At 36.7% G+C, this 26,778-nt stretch overlaps 3 protein-coding genes across 3 annotated transcripts; 1 reads left to right on the top strand and 2 right to left on the bottom strand.

Annotated features, from left to right (window-relative positions):
- Positions 1-521: 521 nt before the first annotated feature.
- gnpnat1 (glucosamine-phosphate N-acetyltransferase 1) lies at positions 522-7,524 on the top strand. The gene is made up of 6 exons (XM_006632412.3): positions 522-660; positions 3,216-3,379; positions 3,933-3,995; positions 4,319-4,446; positions 4,851-4,912; positions 5,036-7,524. The coding sequence occupies exons 1-6, from the start codon at positions 653-655 to the stop codon at positions 5,181-5,183; spliced, it is 573 nt and encodes a 190-aa protein (XP_006632475.2). The 5' UTR covers positions 522-652; the 3' UTR covers positions 5,184-7,524.
- Positions 7,525-9,681: 2,157 nt separating this feature from the next.
- Positions 9,682-16,831, bottom strand: styx (serine/threonine/tyrosine interacting protein). Its single transcript, XM_006632491.3, has 11 exons — positions 16,589-16,831; positions 15,798-15,830; positions 15,509-15,562; positions 13,682-13,779; positions 13,159-13,219; positions 13,037-13,073; positions 12,815-12,854; positions 12,533-12,583; positions 12,332-12,404; positions 11,909-12,002; positions 9,682-10,341 (listed from the first exon to the last, which is right to left on the bottom strand). Exons 1-11 carry the CDS (start codon positions 16,646-16,648, stop codon positions 10,268-10,270), a joined length of 675 nt encoding a protein of 224 aa, XP_006632554.1. The 5' UTR covers positions 16,649-16,831; the 3' UTR covers positions 9,682-10,267.
- A 2,334-nt stretch (positions 16,832-19,165) lies between these two features.
- On the bottom strand, positions 19,166-26,220 carry psmc6 (proteasome 26S subunit, ATPase 6). The gene is made up of 14 exons (XM_006632411.3): positions 26,100-26,220; positions 25,201-25,280; positions 24,573-24,612; positions 24,101-24,153; positions 23,533-23,600; positions 23,273-23,387; positions 22,861-22,948; positions 22,483-22,544; positions 21,959-22,082; positions 21,295-21,356; positions 20,791-20,911; positions 20,320-20,400; positions 19,989-20,060; positions 19,166-19,871 (listed from the first exon to the last, which is right to left on the bottom strand). The coding sequence occupies exons 1-14, from the start codon at positions 26,182-26,184 to the stop codon at positions 19,753-19,755; spliced, it is 1,170 nt and encodes a 389-aa protein (XP_006632474.1). The 5' UTR covers positions 26,185-26,220; the 3' UTR covers positions 19,166-19,752.
- Positions 26,221-26,778: the final 558 nt, after the last annotated feature.

Raw genomic sequence — 26,778 nt, 5'->3', positions numbered from 1 at the left:
AACTTATCTCACATTACCACAATCTAGGTATAGCAACTACCAATATGCAAGCAATTTATTTTCATTCCCAGTGGACTCCTAGATGTTATTCGTATTCAGCTGAACAGCAGAAACATTGTATCGTTTCCAACACTTTTGACTTTTTTTTTCCAGGTTTTTTTTTATTAAACATATAAAATTTACAAATACAAATACAACAAGAGGATCAGAGTCATGTACAAGAGAAAAAAAACGTAGCAGAAAAAAAACATTTAACTATCAGAGGTAATTAAGTAATTATGTGATCAAATTGTATATTTTAAACGTATCATATTTTCATTGCTTTAATATTTCTCAATTATTTATCAACTTTAGTTTCAACATGCATGCGTTCCCTGTAAAAAATAAAACTCAGCACACAGTTTTTTACAAAAAAAACGTTTTTCTTTTAACAAAATTTCGAGTACCTCTGGCATTCATGAAAAATCCAACACTTTTTGACTCCCTCAAGCGTCCTCACTTGTGTTGACGTCACTGTACCGCGCCCCCTGTAAGCGTCTCTGCCACGTCATACGGGGAGGGAGGTAAAAGCAGTAAGGGTTTAATTCAAGGAAAAGGATCGAAACAGACTCTGAATTGAACTCGGACTACAAGATAAGATACTCTTTCATTCATGTCACCGTGAGTATACTTTCTTTATAGTACATACGCTAGTTTAAGAGACGGATTTGTTACTCCTTGTGTCCTACGTGCTGTAACACGACACTCCGAGAATTGAATATCCTCTGTGTCCTGGGTCTTGTTCTGTGAATTCATTTATCTACTCGGATTGTATTTAAGGTGTACAGACCAATAAGTGTTGTCTGTTCAGTTTAATACTGATGACCGAATGCCCTGTAGTTTATAGACAAAAGCTGTGCTGTGTTGTATTGATGTGTTATATAATGGTTTACATGTTACAGGTATATAATGATGTTAGCAGCATATAATTAATTTACAGCTCGTTTAGTGTAAAAACAGATACAAAGCAGGACAGTTCATTGAAGTGAAACTAAAACTGAATTAAATCACACAGGGATTTGTGATTAGTTTATAAGCGAGGACACCTTTACCAGGACATAACTATGACTTTTAAAGTTGTTTTAATGTACGAAATAATGACGAATTAATTTAACACTGTTCAAAGCAAAGTTTGACATATTAAATATTTGTGCTAAGCCATGGATACAACTTAGTCAAATAAAAAGTCTAAGTAACTTATATTTGCCGTTTCACTGAGGAAAAAAAACATTTTATATTTTCTGTTCTGTGTGTGCTCTCAGTTTTGCTCACTAATACACCAGAAATTATTTTCTCAAGGATTGATAGCCTTCTTTTCCGTGATACTTATCTCTGGTAGGTAATACAATTGCCACTCTTTGTTTTTCAACAAACAAAGGATTAGAAATGTTGGATACTGTATAGGAAATGGGAATCCTTATGGGTCAGTGTTAACCCAATTTTCACATCTGGAAGTTGTCATGAAACAGCCTGCTTACAAGTCACACACAACGAAATCTAGGGCCTGGAACAGGAAAGAGGAAGAAATAAGTGGTTTGGATAACGTAACAATAATTCTAGGTGTGGAGTGTAATAAACACATGCTGAGTAATTGCTAACTACTAGCAACAGGACGTTTATGTACACTCTTTAGATGGTGGACTTGACAGCATAATGACTTGGAAAGTTTGAGTTCCCAGAAAAGTTATTTGACTAATATTGTAACAGGGTTATGCTATTGCTCCTGTTAGAGATCCTGTATGGGAGGGGACTGGTATTGGCATAGCCTGCAGGAATGAGCTTATTTCATCTGTGGTGGACTCGTCTGTGCCATTCACCGAAAGGGATGGGATAGATCCAAGTCATTCAGATCTTGGTAAATATAGAACCCTGTCAGCAACCAGTGACTTGTTACATCTTCCTGTCAAACCCCATTTCACAAATATGAATTCATTCCTTGACTTCAGTCTGGGACCACATGTTTGAAGGGTCTGGGTGATTTATGACTTAATATTCTCTAAAAGAAGAAACACAAGTGTGGCTACTGGCTGCAAATTGAGTGGTCAGATGCATCACGGCTCTACTTCAATGCATTGTCAAAATTTACAGAAGCAGATTTCATCCCATACTAGGTCCCCAAAGAATATTTGTAGTACATTACTGTTCTTTAAAATGTACAATATCTGGGATTGTATTAAAACCATCTTTTAACTTACCATAAGACTTTGCTTTTGATATTTTATACTTATTTGTGTATGCTGCTATGGGCAACGAGATGATTTAGTGCAGAATGATTGTGCCATATATCAAGCAGTTCATTCAAGAATTTTATAACAGGGACTATACAGTATATAATGTTTTTCTAAGCAGAAAAGCCATACACATTGTTTCCATCTGGAGCATAGCATGTTGTGATTATTGATTATATAAGGATTAAAAGTTGGTAAGAAAACCAGAACCAGTAAACATAGGTGTCTTCTAGGTCCGGGGTTGGTAAATATTGCTTTAGGTAGGAGCAAACTATCTAATTAGATTTCTTTAGAAAGTCATGCTGTCCAGATATTTGCATAAAACCAGCAGCCTTTTCCTTTGTTAATTTTTAACAGGATGTTTGTCTACAGAAGATAAGCAGAAGTAACATACAGTATGTTAAAAATTGTGTTCTTCAGACAGGCAAGAGAAAGAAAAAAAGTTCTGAAAACTTTAGAAGTTTAGTTACTGAAAAAAATCTAGTTTTGGAGGAACAAATAAAGTAAATGAACTTTTTTTCACAGGAGTTATTATTCATTTCCAATATTAATGTTACACTAATATTGCTCAGAAATATGTATAGCTGCTTTCCCTGCAATTTGGAATAAATTGGCTATAGACTATTGCGTGGTATTAATAAATTAAGTTGTATTCAATAATTAAACTTGTGAACAAAGTTCAGTATTATGATGAGAAGCCCATCACTTTGGCAGTACTGACTGAATAAGATCTGTAAGATCATAAAGCAACAGCAGTAGTGTTTGAACATTGTATTATTCTTTCCTTGTGGACTGGAATGTTTGTTGATTTAATTTGTTTTGCCTAGTATGTCAGTTTATCAACACACTGTAGCCACTTTACGTAAATCTAGATGACCTTGTACCCTAAGACATTGCAACCGAGAGTGCTGTAGCACATTGAACAGACTGTTTGCCTCTCTTCTCCAGTGCTTGTGGGATGATTCTGGACGATACACCACTCTTTGATCCCCTGCTACTCCAGGAGCTGGACTGGAGTGCCAACACAGTACCGTTCTCTCCCCCTATTTCCCCTTCCCAGCCTGGGGAGGGCCTTGTACTCAGGCCTCTCTGCACAGCAGACCTCAACAGAGGTACAGACTCCAGAACTGAAAGGATGAAAGCTGGGTGTAAACTGTGTGTCAGAGTCTGAAGTTTGACGGCACTTTTACAAATGTAATATGTTATTTTGTAATTTGCTACAACAGTGATATTTTGTTATTGTACTTTCATGAAGAAAATTGTTAGTTTTTTTTCATGTAAAAAAACATGAAATACTCAAGCTAAATAACTGTAATGGTAACCCATTACTTTCTGAGGTTGTCCAGTAACGCATCTGCAAACCAAAAGTAAATCTTTTTAGTGTTGAAGGTATGATTGCAGTGCAGGCAAGAGTGATGAATGCAGCATTGATAAAAATACATCGAGTATTGTGGCTGCTCTCGGTTAACAGTAGGGCCAGTCTTTAGGAGGAAGAAACACAGTGATGTTTAATAGGCCTAATGCATTTGCAATGTGAACTTAAATATGTTTTATTAAGGTATAGGTTGCATAGATGATGGCTTTCTAATCTCTCGGAAAAGGTTGATTGTAAAGCTGTCAGATTTATCCAGGAGTTGGTTAAATGATTCCTGTTCTTTCTTTCAGGTTTCTTCAAAGTCTTGTCTCAGCTCACTTTGGCTAGCGATGTCACACCAGAACAGTTCATCAGTGAGTAGCAATGGCAGTTTTTCAAACAATACCCTTCATTTTTTAAGGTCTTATAAAGCTGTCAATAAAAGACACATTTCTGGTCAAATTCAAGTAATATCTTATGAAAGACAGTTAAATGTAATCATTAGTTTGCATTTACCAAAGGTCTTTCTGTGTTTTCATAATGATTGAATAGTGTGCAGGATTTAGTTTTCTGAATATGCAAACTTGGATTTCATCTGGGCTGAAATAAGTAAACTGAAATTGTGGGATACAACTGATACTGGTCCACACTGTTATTTTGCTGACAAACTGTTGAATTTTGATTATTTTTGTTTCAGAGAAGTTTGAGCACATGAAACTGACAGGGGATTATTATGTCATTGTGGTAGAAGACACGAGCCTTGGGCAGATTGTCGCCACAGCCACGCTCATAGTTGAGCACAAATTCATTCATTCCTGTGCCAAAGTAAGAACACACAGATATTCAAATTTAATTTAGACTTCTGCTCCACTTCCATATACGGTAATAATCAGCAGTATGGTGATTAATATGTTTGTCATTTAGTTACTTTTAACTTTGTATTATTATAGAAAAATATAAAGGGATAGTAAGGTTGTTTTTTATGGTATCTCATTTAGCTTTAGTAATTGTCTGTCTCTGGTAGTTACATTCTCTGGTAACTTTGGTTTTCTTTACTGACTGATAAAATAGAGGAGTTTTAGCTGACACGTCATCTAAACCTATGTTATCAAAAATGAATCTCGCAAAAGTAGAAATGTACCTTTGGTTCAGTTGATCATTTAATAATTAATAGGTTCCACCACACAGCATTTCTGTCCATTTCTGATGTGCTTTCTTGCTTTGCACAGAGAGGGAGGATAGAAGAGGTTGTAGTGAGTGACATTTGCCGAGGGAAGCAGCTGGGAAAATTGTAAGTATGACAAATGTCTAATAAATTCACCATCGCTAGGCACATGCTATATGAACCAAAAATATGTACAAGATCTACTATGATTGCATTATATACATTGAATTAATACTTTTTTCCTCACAGGTTGGTGTCATGTCTCACTCTTCTTAGCCGGAAACTTGACTGTTACAAAATAACACTAGAATGTGCACCGAAGAATGTGGCTTTCTATGAGAAGTTTGGCTATTCTGCATCAGATGAAACCTACATGCAGCGCCGGTTCTTCGACTGAGCTCAGCCTGGCACTCAGACACTCAGAATGGAACCCCCCCCAGCTGGAAAAACAAGTATAAGAACAGTCACCCTCTGAAAACTGGAAGGCTGCCTCAGTCGGTGTAGATCTGAGCTTGTATCCATTAGGCTTGGCTTTTCCAGTACTTAGAACACACAAGGCAGCTCGGAATTGGAAGAGGAACAGGCCAAATACTGTACCTTCGGAAAAGAAACAGAAATGTACTAGCTAATACCAGGCCAAGGATCTCCTTTAGTTTTGCCAGCTTGATTTTCCAGTACTAGGTTTCTAAACGCCTTTCCTTTTCAGCTGAAAACTGCTACGTTATCTTTCATGCTTTCCTGTTATATAAATTGTTTCTATCTGGACATCCAACTTGATCTAGGACCTTCAAGTTCTACAAGGTTCATATTTTAAAAAACAACTTTTGTTATACTTTTAAAATGCTGCAGTCTTACAATTCAAATGCTACAAGCTGTGTAGTATGAAACACTTTGCAAGGACGTGTAAGGATGTTAATGATGGCAAATGCATAGAAAATCCTATGTATTAATACAAATGGAAATGGCTCACTGATAGCTGTTTCGGTTAAGTAATATTAGTTTAAGTAGGTTTAATAAAAAACTAGAAATATATTATGTATTTAGAGAATTATATCCTAAATTATATTCCCACTGTAAATGAGATACTGTCCACACAAAAGGTACCACCAATACTTTTATGACTTAATATTTATAGCACTGGGGATTTTTAAACTCTATAAAACAGTTATATAGTCTAAACAAATCTCATGAACGTACTCATAAAGTCATGTTTAATTGTGAAAGAATAATTTTCATGACAGGATGCAAGTTTGGTTTTCAAGAAAATTTTAAATTATTTTTCTAGTTTTTTTTTTAACTGTAAAATAAACCAAAGATGGTATAAAAATGTATAATTAGTCTGTAGGATGAGAAACAGTTGAGCCAACGGAGGGGAATAAGGAAGAACATTTTTATTTTCTGATAGTAAAATGTATAACATAGTTAGAACATTAAATTGTTAGATCAAAGAATCACATTGCTGATTAAACCTGTCTATGTCTAACCCCTGCCTCCTTCAATTTTAAAGTAAGAAAAGTAATGGTTACACCTTCCTTTTTTGTTTTTCTAGATTTTGTTACCCCAGTGCTAAGCTAAACATTTTTCTTGAGCAGTTTATCATTATGCATTTGGACCTAACAGTTGGTTCTTTACCTAATGGCTCCCAGCAGTGGCTCCTTGTAAGGCCCTCATGCCCACAAGTGCTGTTTATCGTCTGACATGCTGCAGGCTCTACAGTTTTTTACAGGAGAGGCAGCACCAACTGCAGGAGCCACGTGTCTCTGGTGAAAGTTGCTGCAAGCCTGCAGCCGAACATGAAGTCACTGCAGTTGCCCTTTTCCAACCTTTCTGCTGGCAGCACATCCAATTACGGACTGCTCCTTTTCCTGGAGAAATCCCACATAAACTTGCGTAAAATATCCCCCCCCCCAAAAAAAATCTAACATTCAATTTAAATGTTCGTTTTTTTCTGTTTGGATTAGTGTCCTTAGCATTGTGGTAAACTGAGTCTGTAAAATTATGGATGCAAACATGAAAGAGTTTCCAGTTCAGAAATGAATAACGCAAATACTTTAAAAAAACATAAGAAGCTTACCTGTACAGGTATTGTGCTATTCAATGTTTTAACATTTGTGCAAAAAGCAAGGAGAAGTGAACATCTTCTATAGGTACTTTACTGAGGTTAAAGCAGGAGAAAGTACTGTGGGTTTGAACAGCTGAAAGATCTTGTTGGAAGTACTAGTGTTCTCCAATCTGACATAACCAATTCATCTAATACATTTATGGTGTGCTATACTCTTGAGGTGTATTGTGAAAGTGTCAGGACAGGAAAACAATAAACCTGAATTTGAAATATAAAATGAATTTGAATAAGGTCTAATTGCCACAGGTTGTGCTTTCAGCTGAAAGAACCCATAGGCCTTCTCTTAATATTACAAATACAGAATTGTATTTATACATGGTGTAAGGGTATTTAAGTGTGTTGTAGGAGTTTTATTTATTTTTATAGTATGAAATTACATTTTGGGTGCAAAGAAAATTGGGAATATTACAGAACTGTATATTTATTTTGAAAAGAGAGAGCTGATTTGGGGTCAAAATAGTTGTCTTGAGACTTAACTTTCCTTGATTTACTTTTTAATAAAAATGCAAGTGTTGTTGAGGAATTACTGAATGTTTGTTGTAAAGCAAAATGATTTAATCACCACAAATGTACAAATGATTTACTCATTCATAAATACAGTTTATATTTTAATTTACAGACTTGTATCATTAATTATGACTTTTACTGAAAATGAAGTATTAACTACTGAAAGGTGTTTTGAAGAAATGTATACTCTAGGAACCCAGTAACTGGTGCAGTTAGCAATGAGTTTGTTCTTTAACTTACAAGTAAAAATAAATAGTGTCAGTTTACTCGTTCTGGACACAGGGTTCAGGTGTATAGCCCGGATGTGACAAGCTCAGTCCTGGGTCAAGGCACTAACCTGCTGTGATTAATGTTTTCTAAGACTGGTAAATCATCAGGTTGCAATTATTTGATCAGTGTATTCTTAGTGAAACCATGATTCCTAAAACTCTTCCTCTGAAGCTGATTTGCCACAGCTACACTGATTCTCTCCCACTTTGACATTTATGACAGACGGTGCTTGACGAAAGCTCTAAGCATCATCAAAGACCCCACACACCCCAGCTACAGACTGTTTGTCACTCTGCCAACTGGAAAGCTAGCTAAATGGCATTTAATTATACCATATACCTGTATATGAGTATAATGACGATGAACTTGAACATTAAATGAACAACCAGAAGGCATGAAATACTTAGGGGTTAGACTCAGAACAGGAAGATTATACAGCCTATCTTACAATATAACACTTTTTAAAGAAAAGTAATGGTCTATTGGTACTTTGGGATACAGTACACACTCTAAAAAGTAATACTGCATGAATCCCACTGCCTTTCCAAAGAGATGGTTTCTCTGACAGAAACTGACAGATAACTTAATATACATGATGACTAAATTTTATGGATCAAGGTTATGGATACTCCACTAAAAGCACTTTACAGGTAATAGGAACTCGCATCCACCACCATGCAACGGCAGCCATAGTGTGCTATCAGTGGTGAAGCTTTATTATTAGGATTATGAGGAAGCCATGACTGGTAATGGCCAATGGGAAATTTGGCCAGGATGCCGGGGTAACATCCCTGCTCTTTCCTATAAACGCCCAAGGATTTTTAATGACCCCAGAGAATCAGGACCTTGGTTTTACATCTCATCCGAAGGCACCTTTTTACAGTATACTGTCCATGTTGCTATACTGGGGCATTAGGAACCCACACAGACTGCAGGGTGAGCGCCCCTTACTGGATGCACTAACACCACTTCCAGCAACAACCTCTGTTTTTCCTAGGAGGTACTCCAATCCAGGTACTGGCCAGTGCATGAGAATAAGTCATAAAGATGTTTTAGTAGGAGGTTATTAAACAGGAAGGTATTAGGTATTAGGTTATTCTGCTTTGGAAGCATAATGGATAAAGCTGAAATGTAGATAATGCCTTAATTCTGTGCAACTTTACAAGCAAAATGAACATCAATATTTAAATTTAATCACTTTTTTCCCTAACATACATATGTAGTACAATTAAAGTAATGGTTGATGCTTGAAAAATTACTTCTAGGAGTCAAGAAGCATTTGCCTTCTTGACCAGGACAAACCAAATGTCTATCAGACAATCAAATACTAATTAAGGTCTAGGAAGCATGGAATAGTTTTATCTCTAAATCCCCCTCCTAAAATGATAATGAACTGGAATTTATAGAATTACACTTTTTCTTAATATAATCTAATTAAATACCTTAAGGTCATTTCAGAGCTTGTGGGAGCAACACCAGCATTGTAAATGATTTTGTAAATAAGTGGACATATGTACTGTACATAAAAGTGTAATATGTGTTTGCAACAAATTCAGTCATTGCATGTTTTGGGTACCACATTTTCTTGATATTTAGAAAGCTTAAAATGATACGTTTTGTGGTGTCAGCAGTGTGTTGGCATTCTAATACTATAATTCTTAAAATCTGGTGATGGACAGCTATGGACAAGGAGAATGGTCGTGGAGTTATTCTGAGTGTTTTGTAATCTAATCCTCCTTTACATCCTCTGGCATCTATGCTTAATCAGATGGAAATAGCTCAATCTGGTTATTTTTTTTAATTTTTAATCACAATAGGATATATGGTAGCCAAATGTTTATTTACAATCAACTGGGAGAATTAACATCGTAATACAGTAAATGACTTGAATAAATGCCTTCATGGATAATTAGAAGAGATGGCTGTGAAGAAAGCTGCCTCCAATTAAAAAGTAAGATTCTCAAACAGCCTGAGGGACAAGAATGAGACAACCAGATGAACCTCAATAATTTTATTACTGATCTGCATGCGCTGCCAAACCTTGTTACAATGGATTTCTTGGCCTCCACTGTCCTAAATAGTAGGTAAAGTATTTCACATCACCAAGTGCCCATAAATCCTTTCTACCACAGCCAATGCTGGCTGGCCATCTGTAATTAGCTCTAATGCCCTTGGTCAACAAGTTACCATTCCCTTCTATCAACCCATAATCCCAGCAAACACAAGGACAAAATTCAAGTATCAAAAGTGCATTATTGCAATACTGTCCCGCTGCAAATGCAAAATGCTTTAAATACTATAAAATTGCAAAATAGGAGGGGGGAAATGCATCACCATGTTCAACTCAAAAAAACCAAACAAACATCTTCCTCTGCTCCCTCTGAGGTTAAAGCAAAAATTCACGAATTCAGACGTCTCAGACATCTGGAGGTGATGCCATGACTTCTCGGTAAAAAAAGCCAAAAAAAAAGCACTTGCCCCCCCCACCCACTAATTAGAAAAGTTTAAATATTTATTTTTTTTTAAATCTCAATAAAAATGTAAAAAGTCCTTTTTGCGCAGCCTTCTCGCTCACTCTGCCTCTATCTGTTCTGTGCGGCTGTCACCTGTGTGCCCCCGAAGTCTTCCTCGTCCTCCAAGGTTCGTTTCAAACTGCCTGTGAAAGACAAACACCGAAGGCCGTCTCAAACGGGTTTTACTCCTCGCAATGCTTTCAGCCGGTTACCTAAGTGTGTGTGACCGTTTCTCTGTATGAACAAAACATAAAATAAAGTACCTCCATCAGCCACATGTATACATATTGGGCTTGGTCAGCATATTGACAGAAAAACACCTTTAGAACTTAACTCTTAACTCTAACCGTTATGGCTGAATAGTCAATTTTTTACCATCTTGTGATCTGTTTTATATAGGTCACTCAATCACCATGGATAAACACTGAAAAGGTAAGAAAGACATATAGCCCACCCTTTAAGAAAGACACCTTTGTATAAAGGTTCCCCCCTGTATATATATATAACCCTTGTTACTTGAGTCTATGCTCCTATAATAAATCATATTAATATGTTAGGGTTAGTTTACTATTCGGGATTTCAACAGTTACACCATGCAAAAAACTGCCACTCACATAACATGCCATAATCTGAAACCACAGCAAATCACATTATGAGAACATGCTGTGAAAATACAAAAAAAAAAAACAGGCCCCAGAAAAACAGCGATTGCTATTTTTCTGAGCAAGTCGTAACTATTGATAGTGATGCTAGAAGATACACAGTAAGTGGACCACATAATGTATGTTTTTAAAAAGAGCCCATAATTAATAGTTCCTTAAAAAGTACTTTCATCCCAAATAACTCTAAAAGCTCTTGATATACAGGAGGGCTCCGCTTCATCCACCACTGAAGTAGTGGCACGTCTGCAGCACCACTTCACAGCATACAAGGGAGGAACTGCTCCACCAGTTCAGGGGGATTTTAATGCAGGCCGAAATGTATGTGCCCAGTGCTGAATACCAGGATTAACACCACAACCAGTGCCCTGGAATCGCTAATGACACAGGATCTTGTTTTAATGCCTCATCCAGAGGAGGAACATTCTTATAGCACAATGCCCCTTCTAACCACAAAGGTACACTGGTTTAGAAGCTCTGGTCCAGAGAAAGAAGTGACACTCTACCGGTCCATCAACGCCTTTGTAAAGACGCAACCAAATTTTCTGAGACCTATCCCATCCCATCCCTGTTCCCATGAACAGGCTTCTCTTAGCTTCCAAGGTCTGGTGAGTACTTGAAAATGTGTACCAAAAAGGGAAACCATTTGCCTGCTAACCTCCATAAAACGGATCAGCTGTACTTTTCCCATCCAGAGTCCATAAAGTTATAGCTTTTATGATGTCCTTTCTAAAACATTAAGTTTTAAGTCACTTATGTCTTATGACATAAGTACACTGACTGGATATTCCCTCAAACCTGTTGCTTGGGCCAGGAATGCATTCTCCATCAGATCAAGGAAAGCAAGGAACAGAAGTTGTCAGCAGATGCTTAGTGTAGCAACATCATAAAAGCAATGTACAGACCATTACAAGTCAGTACACCAGTGACAAGTTAAACAGGTAGTGCATGTTTTAAATGTACACATTCTATAAAATAACCAGTTCTTATACCCTCCACAATCATGTTTTGATTGCTTTGTTGAAATAAAACAGAATAAAATGCAACTGACCTGGCATCCCAGCCTGCACTGAAAAAGATCGGCCAAGCTGGATTGGGGACATCATTTTAATGGTGAGTTTGGCTAGATATATTGCCTCATATTCCTGCAATAGAACGAAAATTACTACTTACAAAATGATCAATGTGAATTTGATAAAATAGGATGAAGAATATCTATTTTAACTGTACAGAATATGAATGTGCCCTAATTCTTTCTGCATACATCCTCGAAGAGCTGTTTTCATGCTGTTATTTTCTGATATCCTACTTGACCTTACAGATGTAAGGGTCTGATGAAAAGGTGCATATGTGCTCAGTTGTGGTATACAGTAACATATATAATAATATTATACAACACAGTTAAACAACAAAACTTGTGGAGAAATTAACAAAAGCCATTGTTTTCTAAAGATGCTAAATTAAAGACTCTTGCCTGTAACTGATGAACAAATCCCACGTTGGGGTTGATGCAAAATCTTCTCTCTTGAACATGGCTGAAAGCATCCCTGTGTGGTTACATAATTATTAACTCAGTATAGATTGTATAGATCAAAATGATTATTATTGAAAGTGTGATTAATCATAAATATAAACTGCATTAATAAAGACAGGAAGGTTAGTTAGGTTCCCTTACCTGTAGTTTATACCAAATGTTTCCATCAGGTAAGCAATTACTAAGGCAGCACTGAAATAAAATTACAAATTTAGTAAGTGAAGCACATCAGTACATAAATTAGTTTGGGTTCAGAGAGTCTGTGTATATAAACAAGGATAAGAACCTAAGAAAGTGTGTGTCATTTATTTGCACTTATCAAAATCAACTTTACAGTAAAGGAATGTGAGAAAATTGTTTAAGAAAGAAGAATACAATTTTTTGTCACTGTAATTAAAAATCTACTACAGAAGGCTGACTAACCTTCTAGAAATCCCTGCATTCCCATGAACAAGCACCTTTCCTGCCAAGAAAGGAAATGTAGTTAGTTTTTACAACCCTACTGTAGTCAACAGTGCCCGTGACATTGCCTCACTGGATTCAAAAGGAAACTACGTACACTGAAACTACATTCACGTCACTGAAACATGTCTCTGCCAGATCACAGTAGTAACACACCATCATCAAACAAGCAATGTTCAGTACCTCCAGACTGTAAACAGCCATCAATGAACTCTTTAGTCTAGAAAGAAAAGAACACAAATGAAACAACAGGAAAATGGCTTAAAACAGTTTGAATTATGTGGAAACCAACATTTTTAACTCACCATTGGGAAATACCTAATTATATTCTCCACTGGGTTATCTGCAATATCTAAGACCAGATATCTGAAAATGTAAAAATTTGAAGAATATTAAAAGAAGCAACATTTTATAAGCACATCAAAATGTGCAGCGCCAGGAAAAACATGCAAAAGTAAAATAACAGGTTTCAGAAGACCACAATTATTTCACAAAAGCACAGTGCCAACAATAGTGTATTGAGAGACTGTGAGAAGTGTTTTACATGACCCAAACCAGGACCTCTGAAATTGAGATACAATTTCATGGCCAAATGTAACTGCAGTGGTAGACATTTTACTTCTATTACTTATAAAAATCTACCTTGTGCCCTTAAGCAGAAGGTAAAATCCAGAGGTTTTGTCAGATTAGCAATTTAATTTGCCCTTATCGCCCATTGTTCCTTCACAACTTACTAGCAACGTGATGAAAAGACATGCCCCTTCAGTCATATTAGGATTCAGTTTTTTCCTCTTTATGCAGTACAATCCCAGAAAAAAAAGGTCTCACCTAAATTTTTCAGGAAAGTTGGGTTTGATGAAATTAGCTTCGATGTCTTGTCTGACACAAACTACATGAGTTATTCCCTGCTTCTCAAGGACAGGAAGCTGAAAGAAGAAAGCATGTTATTCACACTACCTGAAATTCAATCTACATTGAAGAACTTGGGGTTGATATTTGATCCAGGCTTGACTTGTGACAAAGGTGCCAATTATTGTGAAAACATCATTCGTCCACCCCAAAAATCTGGTCAGACTGCGTCCTATGTTCTTGTTAAGTGTACCTGAAAAGCTAGTCAACACTTTTGTTTTCTCTCGTATTGATTACAATAATGTACTACTCGCTGAGGTATCTAAATACAAACAGAACAGACATCAGTATGTCCAGAATTATGCAGCCAAAATCATGACCAGGTCTTGTGCAAGTGATCACATTACTCCTATCCTGAAGTCCTTGCACTGGCTTCCTATTAGTTTTCATGTTCCTCGTGCTCACCTATAAGGCTATACATGGATTGGCACCTCAGTACCTTTCTGACTTCTTATCATCATCATCATCATCATAATAATTGCTTACACTTATATAGCTCTTTTCTGGACACTCCACTCAAAGAGTTTTACAGGTAATGGGGACTCCCCTCCACCAATGTGCAGTATCCACCTGGATGATGTGACGGCAGCTCACCACACATCAGCTATCAGTGGGGAGGAGAGCAGAGTAACGAAGCCACTTCATAGATGGGGTTTATTAGGAGGCCATGATTGGTAAAGGCCAATGGGAAATTTGGCCAGGACGCCGGGGTTACACCTCTACTCTTTTTGAGAAAGCCCTGGGATTTGTAATAACCACAGAGAGTCAGGACCTCGGTTTTACATCTCATCCAAAGGACGGCACCCGTTTACAGTATAGTGTCCCTGTCACTATACTGGGGCATTAGGACCCACATGGACCACAGGGTGAGCACCCCCTGCTGGCCCCACTGCAAGCTTTTGGAGGTCTCACATCCAGGTTCTGACCAGGCGTACACCTGCTTAGCTTCAGCGGGTTGCCAGTTGAGAGTTGTAGAGTGATATGCTGGCCTATCATCTTACTCCACACCTCACAGTCTTCTCTCTGTGCTATCTACATGCTATGGGTGACAGGGCCTTCGCCTGCTGCGCCCCAGAGCTCTGGAATTCTATCCCTAAGAATATCAGAGAGTCACCTTCCCTTAGTTCTTTCAAATCAAGACTCGAAACCTTCTTCTTTAGAAGAGCTTTTTTTAAATTGTTTCTATGTCTGCCCCTTTGCTTTCCTACTTCCAGACCCTTATTGTACTTGTGGAACTCTGCAGTGTCCTCTCATTGTGTGCTTTCTTTACAGTGGGGAGCCACTTTTAAAGGCACTATATAAAATAAAGTTGATCATTTATTACTATTTATCAATCAACAAACCTTTACATTAATTTCCAAACATAATCTTGATAGGTTTTTGTTGGAAGTTAGAAAGTTGAAGGAAACAAAAATGACAGATTTATATCAGTCCAACTCAGAGACATAAAATAGTCATCATATATCCAAATCCTGTGGCTCTCTGAAACAACACATTTACACATGTCAATGCCCTACAGAAAAGTATGGATTTACTAATAAAATCTATCTATATCTAAATGTATGTCAAAGCACAGTATCAATGAGTTTGGTTTCTGCTCGAATAATACCAGAAATATTTTTTTCCTCAATATCAACCGAAAACAAGTGTTTCAACAGTCCATGATCCCATTATCCATTCAGGCCAAAAAATATAAAAGCCAGTTAAACACTCATTCCCTTTCTCCATTTCTGAGGATAACCTTACCTTGCTTTTCATGGCTGCTGAATAAGGGCCTAAAAACAGTCCAGGCAATATTTCCTAAAATAAAGAAGAAATATTTCTGAATTCTAGGCAGTATTTTATATACTTTTACATAGTAAAATCACTAAACAGCTGGTCAAAGGCTAAATGACATTTCTGGGTGCATGAAAAATATAACTACTGCATCTTGGTTATTTTTTTTCATGATTTTATGAAAAATTATCTAATTAATTTTGGGGCCAATCTCTTGGCACCGCTATGTGGAATTGTGAATGTAGCATTTTATACTTACCTGCATTTCTCTTCTCATAGGGTATGCCCAGTCCTAAAAATATTAATAATTATTATAAATATAAATTTGTAGTTGTAAACAAAATTATTGGAACACTTCCCCCAGTATCACAACACTTGAAAACAAAAGTGATTAAAAGTCAAGTTCTGGATATAGAGCGATTAGCATTAAAAACACAAGTGCAATATATTCCAATACTAATTTGCTGCGTTTTTAATGTATCTTAAAAATATAAAAATCCATTAAAAAACATTTTACAGTTAAATAGATTCAGAAGTACTAGATATACAATAGCGAAATGTTTTTACCTCACAAAACCATCATCATTACACACATTAACCTCGCAACCCTCTCGAATCACGCATTTTTAATACTGACTGCATATTATGCATTCCGAAAGCAATTTTTAAAACACCGTATTTTATCAAAAGATTAATAAGCAGCAGATGACATGCAAGTTAAAACGTCTCTGTTTAAAACCTTAATCCAAGTTTCAGGCTTAACGCGAGACGAAAAACAGATTTAAAATGATTTGTTTACGTGAAACGCAAGCTTGGTCGCCAGCTACAATAAACACGAAATGAAAAAAGCGAAGAGAAATATTACATTAATATAAACCTGAGGATTACCTCAAGAGAATTTGCTAATTTTTTAAACAAATGCATATTGTCACTCAAAATTATAGGTTCATAGAAGAAATACAGCTCACGTATATACAATTAGATAAATACCTCAGTAGTAGGAACGGACACATAAGTAGTGGGCAGTTTGTGACATTTCGCCTCTCTTACCAGTGTGTCTTCCTTGGAGGTAGGCAGGGTCGGGAACTGAAGTTTGAGCTCCTCATCCATACTGCGAATATTTCGGGCGGCAGCGGCCCGGGCAGCGGCAGCGTTACCGGTGACTGTGTTATTTGGACACGGGATAGCTGTAGTAATGCCGGAGTCGGAGTTTGTTTAACAGCTCCACATGCATAGCCGCCATGCTTCTCCAGAGCAGGAGAGTCACGTGACCAACATCCCGGCTTCCACAGTTAGGGTCTGTCTCGCAGTTACCCGAGACAAAGCAAGCAGCGTTCAGAGAATTCGAGCGTGCTAGGGAGCATCTTACAATTCTCTACGTTATTTAAATAAATAACATTTTAATTGGATTGTCAGATACCTTGTACGTTAGCTATAAGTACACAGGTCAATCAGAAGAAACACGTTTGAATTAGATCATCTGTAGCGCAAATATCGTTTTTTTTTCCAGTTATCCCAGTGGCTGAGCATTACTGTCTTCCATGAAACTGATGATGACTGAAAAGACCAATACAGGTCCTGTACTCTCTGAAAGACAGAGCAGGTGCTGTCTCTGGAGGTATCCAGTTGTATCCTGGGGAATCCATTCATGGTTTGACACTCTCCCTTTTCTCCCTTGTTCTGACATCTTTAGATCTCACTGTACTGCACTTCTTCCTACAAATTCTTCCACTATTTGGTGCTGTTGAGGACCATCAACTCCCGTGAGTGGAAACTGATGGTTTATATATATATATAGTTTGTTTTACTATATTTTTAAAACACTTCTTCTGTCTTCAGGTATGATTGGTGAAGCCTGGAGAAGAGGACCTTCTTTGAGAGCCTGAAGTCTGACATCCACATGGCCTAGCCAAACTGATGGAGCTAATGGTGGAGGATGTTCATAGTTTGAATGCTTGTGGTGCTGCCTGGGAGAGAATACTGGTGTTGGTGTGTCTGTCCTCTCATTTGATAAGTAAAATCTTCTGGAAACAGCCAGTGACAACTCAATTTCTTTTTCAGCACCTCCTGTATGTTGTTCATGTTTCATGCCAGCCCAGTAGAATAGAAAGGATGGTTTTACAGTCAGCCATCACTTTAGTTTCTGATGTTGTTAATCTCAAATACCCCACCTTAATTATATAATTGAAGACTATTGAACATTATTTAAGTCAATTAAGGTTTTATTGTGTAAATAAGGGCTCGGCTAGAACAAAAACGAATAGGTAAGTGGATCAACAGGACCAAGATTGGGAAACACTGCTTTGGACTCTCATCATGAAGCAGAATTGATGGCACTGGGGTATGTGTATTTGGATTCTTTTGAATGTTATGTGCAAGTCCCAACACCTCATAAACCTTAATAAACATTTGACTATAGTCTGGTGATGCAGTTCTGTCAAGATCTTTTCAAGGCAGAAAATTCAGCATCAGCAGCATAGTGAAGCTCGAAGACTTAAGTCTGGTTTAGACCAGAGTCATTAACTTACTATTTAGTAAATTGTCTGCACCTGTACTACAGCTTAGTTTTCAAATAGAGCACAACATTCAGAAATACTGAAAAGAACTGAAGTGTACTCCTGTATCATTTAAAGTCCAGATCAACCTCAGGTAACATGCTGACTTTATGCTTAGGAGCATCCAGACATCACCATCCTGCCATTGTCAACATTAGCTGGCTCCTGAAGGAGTTGGACTTACTGGGGATGGAAGACGCTTGCACATGACATCTTTTATTGTGAGGAACTATTGCACACCTGTTTCTTGACTTTGACCCAATAGCATAGAAACTGACAACTGGAAGTCTCATTCTTTTATTAGTCAGATCCACCACTGAGATATTACAAATGGTTCCTTTCCTTCCGTTTTGCTGTTCAAGAGATGGTTGCGGGAGCCCTATTTGCCAAGTATGGAGGATGCAGGAATCTTCACAGGCCTTCATGTTACCCAGAAATCACAATGAGGATGAGGTGTGGACTTTGGAACCTAACATACAACTATAACCTAATATGAAGCCTAAACTCATAAGGTCCATTGGTATCTCTCGAAAAGTAGTTTTTAGAATTATATTGTCCAAGAATAGTTTTAGCTCAGTTTTAGTTACAATTTTAAAAGAACTACTAGCAATGGAAAGGCAGTTCTAAGAAGAGATCCCTTCCAGTAGTATTTTGTCTCTCGAACTTTATTAATAGGACCTAAAAATTGTAGCCTTACATAAGAAAAATCTGATGGCATTATCAAAAAACAATCATATTTAAGTTAAATCAAGGTACATGACTCCTCTAATAGGCAATAAATATTCACTGTAGGACTGTAACACCTGTGATGCGTTAAAAGACAAGAGAGGCTTGAAGGAGTCTGCCTGTAATTCTCTCCTGTGAGTGTGGGGGTTGTTGCCATGAGTTGAGATGTAAAAAATGGAAGATGGGTGATTCTGCAATTGAGTGTATATAACAAAACACAAGTTGGTATTATACTTGTATGAACTTCTAAGCACATCACTTAAACCTTTCTTTGTCAGAAAAAATGTAACTGGACATGACCATCACAATGTTAAAGCTAGAGTAATTAAGATAATACTACAGGAAATACAGAAGTTTATCAATTTTATTCTTTGCTTCTGAAACTTTCAATGACTGTATTTTACATGGCGTACAAAGTCAACCTGGCATACAGATTTCATAGAAAGTATACATAGGAGATAGATACAAATGTTCAATTCAAACAGAACAATCCATGCCTCTTAAAAGATAAAACAATACCTTTACTCTCAGCAGAAATTTAATTTCAATGTTTTGAGACAAAGAAACATGACAGATCCAATGAACACCTTTGTATATTCAATCATCTTTGAGGTTACCTGATGGAATTGTAATTACATAGAAATGGCATAAAATGTAAAATAGGAAGGACATTAAGTGGACAGGTTTTCAGGATAACCATATTTTCCACGGACCTGGGGAAAATAACAAAACCTGTTGTTTTATGCTACAAAAAACACCATAGTATTAACTTTAATTGCCAAAGTTAGTGGTTTGCTAAACTCTACAACTGTATATTTCCAATAAAATACAGTACAGAAATCTCAAACTTCCCATTTTCTTTATGTTTTGATAATTGGTTTTAAAGGTATGCCCCATGCAAGCAGAATCACTCCTGAAGGAAGGGGTACAGCGTTATACAGGTTTGTAATCCAGCTTGGATTCCAATTTCTTTGAATCAGCCACCTTGCGCACAGCTTTCATGAAGTCTTCCTGAGTTACATAATCATTATCAGCACGGATTGCAAACATGCCTAAAGAAAACAAAAAAACAATACATCAATATTTGTGAATGATTTGATGGATGCCTTTCTGTACTAATTGACAAGTATGCTTGTGGCCATGCCACATTCTGTGACTGCCCACCTCACCTGCTTCAGTACACACGTTTCTCAGATCGGCTCCATTGAACCCATCTGAAAGCTTGACAATCGCTTCATAATCTGCAAAGAAATGGATAAAAAGGTCTGAAGAGTTGTGCTTCACTAGAAAAGATCTGGAAAAAAAAGTCTACAACTAAAAATGCACATGAGAAATATGAACATACACACAAATTTAAAATAAAGTATAAAAGGAGCAAATTCATCCTTAACCAGTATAAAGTACTGCATCTCAGGACTAAAATATGGAGTATAGATTTTGGGAAGCTCCAACTCATTTTGCTCTCATTATTCCTGTCCTACAATTAAAATGCCAACAGACCTATATCTCCATGCTTGGTAATAGGGCCTGAGTGAATCTTCAGGATGTCCAGACGTGCCTGTTCATTGGGCAGTTCAATATCTGAAGAAAAAGATGATTGAACATGAATTTATGTTCTGCAGCTAAATTTGTCCCATTTCCTTACATGTTTCTAACAAACACTATTGTAACAAACACTTGAATCTGTACCTTTTAAATATTTAAAAAAAAATATATACACTTATAAATGAAATAATTCTGCCAATCTGAATTTACATTTCATTTTTGCAAAGGTCTCCAAAGGTTTTAGACTAAGATATGTTGCCAAAGTCATTCTTCCCACAGAACCACGGCTGCAGTTGGAAAAACATGAAATAAACTGCAAACATGGTGAAACGTTCCAAGGCGCAGAGTGACCTCACTAGTATTACACTCATCCACCAGGTGTATAACCAGAAGGATGAGTGTGTTAGACAGTAGCAGCTGACATACGGATCTTGCGGTCCAGCCTTCCAGGGCGAAGGAGAGCAGGGTCCAGAGTGTCAGGGCGATTTGTTGCCATGATCATCTTGACTCTGTGCAAAGTGTCAAAACCATCCATCTGATTCAGGAGCTACAGAACAATACACAGAACACAAGTCACATAAAAACCTGCAACCTCGATTACACCATAAGCTTTCATCTCTCTCTGGAACACCTCTGCTTACCAGAAAAGACACTTAAAGACTAAAGTAGCAACCTGTTTTTTTATATGCTATTGCTTCCTGATATCTATTAATGATAATTAAAAATAAAATGTTTCAATGACAATTCCACTGATCAAAAGAAAATATTGCTATACACAGCATGGCTTAATGTCTTTAAATGGCCAACAGAGGACACTATAATGTAATTCACGAATCCACATAACTACAGTATTGTGTAAATCTACAGTATTATTTGCAGTACATCAACAGTGAAAGCTGATGAAGATAGAAAGGCTTATAGGAAAAGCACCTCCATCAGCGTCCTCTGTATCTCGCGGTCTGCAGACGTTCCCTCGGAAAATCGACGGCCCCCTGGAAACAGCATCACATGAACACGGTACAGCATACTGCAGCAGTAGGTATACATCTTCTTACCAATTTGCAAGATAATTTTTCTTCAGGTATATTACATTTAAACTTGGCAAAAAAGCCCTGGTGTTTACAAAAAATATTTAATAAATCCTACAAAAGGCATTTCATTTAAGAGTTTAAGTAGGCAGCTGTGTCAGCATGCGTAGGCTGCAAAGGAACAAGTAAAGGTTTATTCCACGTTGAAAAGGAGAAGAAAAGAAACGTTTCGGTTCCCGCCTCGTCTCCAGTCCCTGCCCTTTTTCTCCCATGCTTTATCAGCTGCCAATTCCCCCCCCCTCACACCCCAAGAAGGCTCCACAGCCAAAACTGTGTTTCTTTTCTTCTCTTTGCAGCGTGGGATAAACCTTTACATGTTTCATTTAAAAGGCCTGTAGACGTATTAAGGTATCTATGAACAAAATGACCTTATAACCAAATAATTTGTATTTACAAAATGGCTAAAACTCACAGAAATTTTATTTGAACTTGTTTTATTTCAGAATACTGCTCTATTCTGCGTTTTTAATATTAGTTAAAAGTGTAAAATTAGCCTTTGCTCATACCAATGGCATCAATCTCATCCATGAAGATAATGCATGGTTGATGATCCCTGGCATAGTTAAACATTTCTCTGATAAGCCTTGCACTCTCTCCGATATACTTGTCCACAATGGAACTGGACACCACCTGTGCAAAGAATCATATAATAAATGTTTTCAGTAGTATAGTCACATGATCACATTGTAATGCCACTGTTTCCACGCCCTTAGGATTTTAATTCAATAAACATTAATTGACAAATAGTTGGAAAATGGGAATTCTTTCCAAATAACTACCAAATGGACTAGCTGAGCTTATTGGCTTCCTCTTATTTGCAGCCTTTCTTATGTCCTTAAAAGTAATCAATGATAAGAAGCATGTCAACTGATGTGACTGATACTTTGGATGTTGAAATAAAAATCATGTTGCTAATTTGAGTGTAGAAAACACCTGGCCAGCAATGCGTTCTTCTTTTATGAAAACAAAAAACTAAAATCATAGCAAGTGAGCAACATTAGAAAATTCAAAGGGGGAACAAGTGCTGTACCTTAAGGAAATTGCAATCAAGTTGACTGGCAACAGCTCTAGCCAAAAGTGTCTTTCCTGTACCTGGAAAAAAGGCAACAAAGGGCAATAGTATCCGGGATGCTTTGATTGTTGACAAAAAGAAACTATATTAAATATTAAACTTAAGAAAAAAATATAGAAAGATGTATCCATTTTAATTGAAAAGTCAGCTATAAAACATATCAGATGATTTCAGAATGCATGAAACATGTTGAAGGGGAATAAATAAAGAGGAATGCTCTCTTAATGTTGTTTGATGTGTTTTCCATAATTTTCAAAACACATAGGAGCCATTGGCATGCATACCTAAGCAAAATCTTTAATATTAGATAATGTGTAGGTATTAACAAAAACTAACCTGGTGGTCCGTAAAGGAGACAACCTTTAGGAGGGATGATTCCAACACGCTGGAAGAGCTCTGGGTTTGTCAGTGGCAATTCAATCACCTGCAGTATAACAAAACTCTAATCACATGACACATTCCAATCTGTATTCTTTCCAAATATATATTTTCAACTGATTGCTATTAATACAACCCAAGACATTTAGCCTCACAAGGCACCTTTCTCTTACATTTTTATTGTCGATATAAACTCTGAATTACATTTCATAGGTTTTTGCAGCAATTGACAATGCCGAGTTAACACATTGTAGGATAAATCGTGAACTGGATATTACAATAAATAAATACTCTAAAGGTCTCATTCAATATTATACTGTGGGCTTAAATCTTTTTTGTAACTTAAAAAGAAAGCTATCCGACATCATACCTCTCGGAGTTCTCGGATCTGTTCCGACAATCCCCCAATCTCAGAATATGAGACACTTCCAGGATCTTCATGGGACATGTTGTACACCAGGGGGTCTACCTCTCTGGGCAGATACCTACAGAAGCAAGGAGAGCAACGTTTTAAGAGTTGGAATAGCCATATACTATTGGCAAGCAGTCATTCAAAGAAGGTGTGCACCCATATTGTCTTTGATTAGGACATGTAACTCAGTCACCTGAGTATAAAGAAAAAATCCCAACCTCATGATAGTCAAAGTCGTCATGTCCAGAGCCACTCTTGTCCCAGGTTTGAGCTTAGATTTGTCCAGCTGCACAAAAAAAAAGAAGCAAACACTACTTTACAAGGTTCTTCTGTATTAAAATCAAGACTTAGAATGATGTATTGGAATCCCTATGCCCTTGAAAGCCACATTAAACAACTCAATATAACAGTCAATCTCCATCATAAGAGACCCTAGTACAATAAGTACAATAAAGTTTTTTTTAAATATGTTCTCATTTATAACATCTAATAAAAAATGCTCAACACTGCTGAGGTTAAAGCAGAGATCACTTAATTTCACTATTGTGGCAAATAGTGGGAAGATAGAATTACAGAATGTATACAACCAATTCCTTCGCATTCCTGAATATGATTCTTGCTGCTCAAACAGTTACACAGGAAATTACCCAGGTAGAACAAAATATATTTAAAGCTGGTCATAATAGGATAATGTGGAGTTTGTTTATGAGATGTCACAAGTGAAAAATCATTTTATATCAGTGATTTGCCTGAATCAATGGGAAAAAAGAAAAATGCTATGCTTACCTGTCGACGGCAGCCAACAACATATCGTGGGCCATTTGTTGCCTTGACAATAACTGAAAGGTAACGAACATCCAGATATTGTGAAATTGCATATTAACAGAAGATAAGTGGCATTTCATGTCAGAAAACCTAGATTAAAACTAATAATTTCCAGAAAACAGAATATGCTTGTGTACTGAAAGTTGCATTTAGATTTTCTATACTGCATTTGGTTTGAGAGAGTTTTTCATGTAATGAATTACTGGAGGTGGTGTCATTTTTCCATATTTATTCTTCTAACAAGTTTCTAACCTACTTAATAATCAAGACTTACATTAAAGATTAAGATTACAGAGACAATGCCTGACTGTATATATCCAATAAGTTGATACTTGATTTGTATACATGAAAAGGGTTAACCTATCAAAGGTATTAATATAAGGAAACAATAAGATGACAAAAGCATTCTGCACATGGCTTATATTGAACTTACATTTTTCTTCTGTCAACTGCTTGAGGACCTCCCCGACAATCTGAAAATAAAGAACACATTAATTCATATGGCTGAATGTTAAGATGTTTATAAAAACATCATAGTACAGCCAGCAAAGTATTGTCCCACTTTTTATTTAAATGGATATTTCCTTAACTGGTCAAAGTAAAAGCTCCACAAAACCATGGAACCAGAAACACATTAGTAAACGAATGGTCAGATGGGTATTCAGCATTCCAAAAAACACATTCAGACCATATTATGACCCTGCCATGGGACATTTCTTACAGATCTCCCTACACTGTGTGTAAGTAATGCCAATTGAGATTTTAAAAGGATATAATCTGTAGACCTGTACCTGCTGACTGTTTTCAATTACATAGTCTACAGCACAAAAGACGTAGTAACAAATTACAGATCAATTTAAAAAGAATTTCAGGTCACATATAATAATATATGTAATAATATCTAAGTACAGACAAAGCAACACAGATGAAGAACATATGTAAAGCCTAAATTATCATCTAGCTCTTTAATCTAAATGTAACTTGAAATGTTAACCTTGAGTCTACTATCCTGTGAGAGCAGTTATATTTAAAATACATACAGCAAGTTAATATTATCTTACCTGGCCAACGCTTTGCAAAGCTTTTAGGTCATTTTCGGACTTCTCATATTGCTTTGTAAGTTCTTTCAGCTGTTCTCTCACTGAAAATAATAAATCGTTAGCACGGAATGTAAACGCGAAGTGCAATGTAAAAAATAAGGTTTACCTAGTTCATTGTAGGTTTGAGAGCCCACTTGGATCAATGATGAACTGTGTAAAATATCTAAGCAACGGACTAGCAACGATACGTTTTATATAAAGTAAATACGTACCCGAAAATGTTTGGTAACTACCTTAAAGACGAAAGCACACATTAAATGTATTGTAATTTGTGTGAAAACCATTTCGTCGATTATTAAACTAAAAAATACAAAGTATATTTGAAATACAGGAAAGGCAAGCCATTTTGTAAAAACACACAAAACAACTTTCAGATTCCATCTCACATTAAGGCCATCTGGCTTGAACGGTAATTTGGTAATACAATGATTGAAAACTACACTCTTAAGACTGTTATGAAGATTTATTATTGCGCATACGAAGCAAAAGTATTCAATTCACAACCAGCAGCAATGCCTACTACAATTCCGTAATGTCATTTTCGAATCGGAATGAAAATGTTTTGAATACTAATATATTTCAAGATATGTGAACACAAACCTATGCAATTTCTAAAACATATATTACACCCTTTTTGAATAAAGTATCTTTATTCCTTTTCCAATACGTTTATATTACGACAAACAACATGACAGTTATTTACACACACGGGTCCCAATCAATGGATGGCTGGATGACAAAGCGAGTTGGCAAATTTTGACTCAGTCTCGCTCAATTTTTGTCTAAAATAAACAAGCGTAAAACCTACGCCCGAAAAAATACGATTTTAGAAACACTGAGTTTGAAAGTGAAACACGTACATTCTTTGAGACGCCCGTCAATCTCTTTGTGCTCCAGTAATTTCTTCCTGTAGTCTTGCAAAGCCTTCTCCCTAGGATCCGCCATGTTGCATTGACCGGCAGCACCCCCAGAGAATTCTGGGATCGACGTCGCTATAAGTGAATGCTGGGATAGATATGAAAAGGTTTGGAGGTCTGTGATGCTAGGTAGAGGCAGTTCTCAGTCCTGTCGTGTTTACATTCAGATAATTAAATTTAAGACTTAAAAGTTTTATGTTAAAAATGGATCACAACATAAAAATGTTTAAAAAGGAAACTTCAGATATTACTGCCTCGTTGATTAGGGGGCAGGAAGACCCCTAATTTCAAATTAAATTAATAATGGCTGGTTATACAGAGACGTACAGGTAGCACTTATCTTTAAAAATGAAAAGTTTTAGAAGTTATGGGTGACTTTTATCCTTGCTTCAAATATTAAAAAGTGAATTGTTAGATCGCTGTTCAGAGAAGTAAACATAGGTGAAATGACAAATCTATTTTTTTGCAGCCAATCGGAAAAGAATTTAAACTTCCAGTACCACGAAAAATATTTGCTTGAACACTTTATACTGAATAGACCTACACCCACGTGATAAATATTCAAGTTGATATCCCACGTGATGGGAGGCCATTGTGTGCGTGCAGTTAGAGAAAACCAGCT

The sequence above is a fragment of the Lepisosteus oculatus genome, chromosome 8 (assembly GCF_040954835.1).
Source record: "Lepisosteus oculatus isolate fLepOcu1 chromosome 8, fLepOcu1.hap2, whole genome shotgun sequence".
NCBI classification, from domain to species: Eukaryota; Metazoa; Chordata; class Actinopteri; order Semionotiformes; family Lepisosteidae; genus Lepisosteus; species Lepisosteus oculatus.
This window is presented reverse-complemented; position numbering and strand designations above follow the sequence as displayed.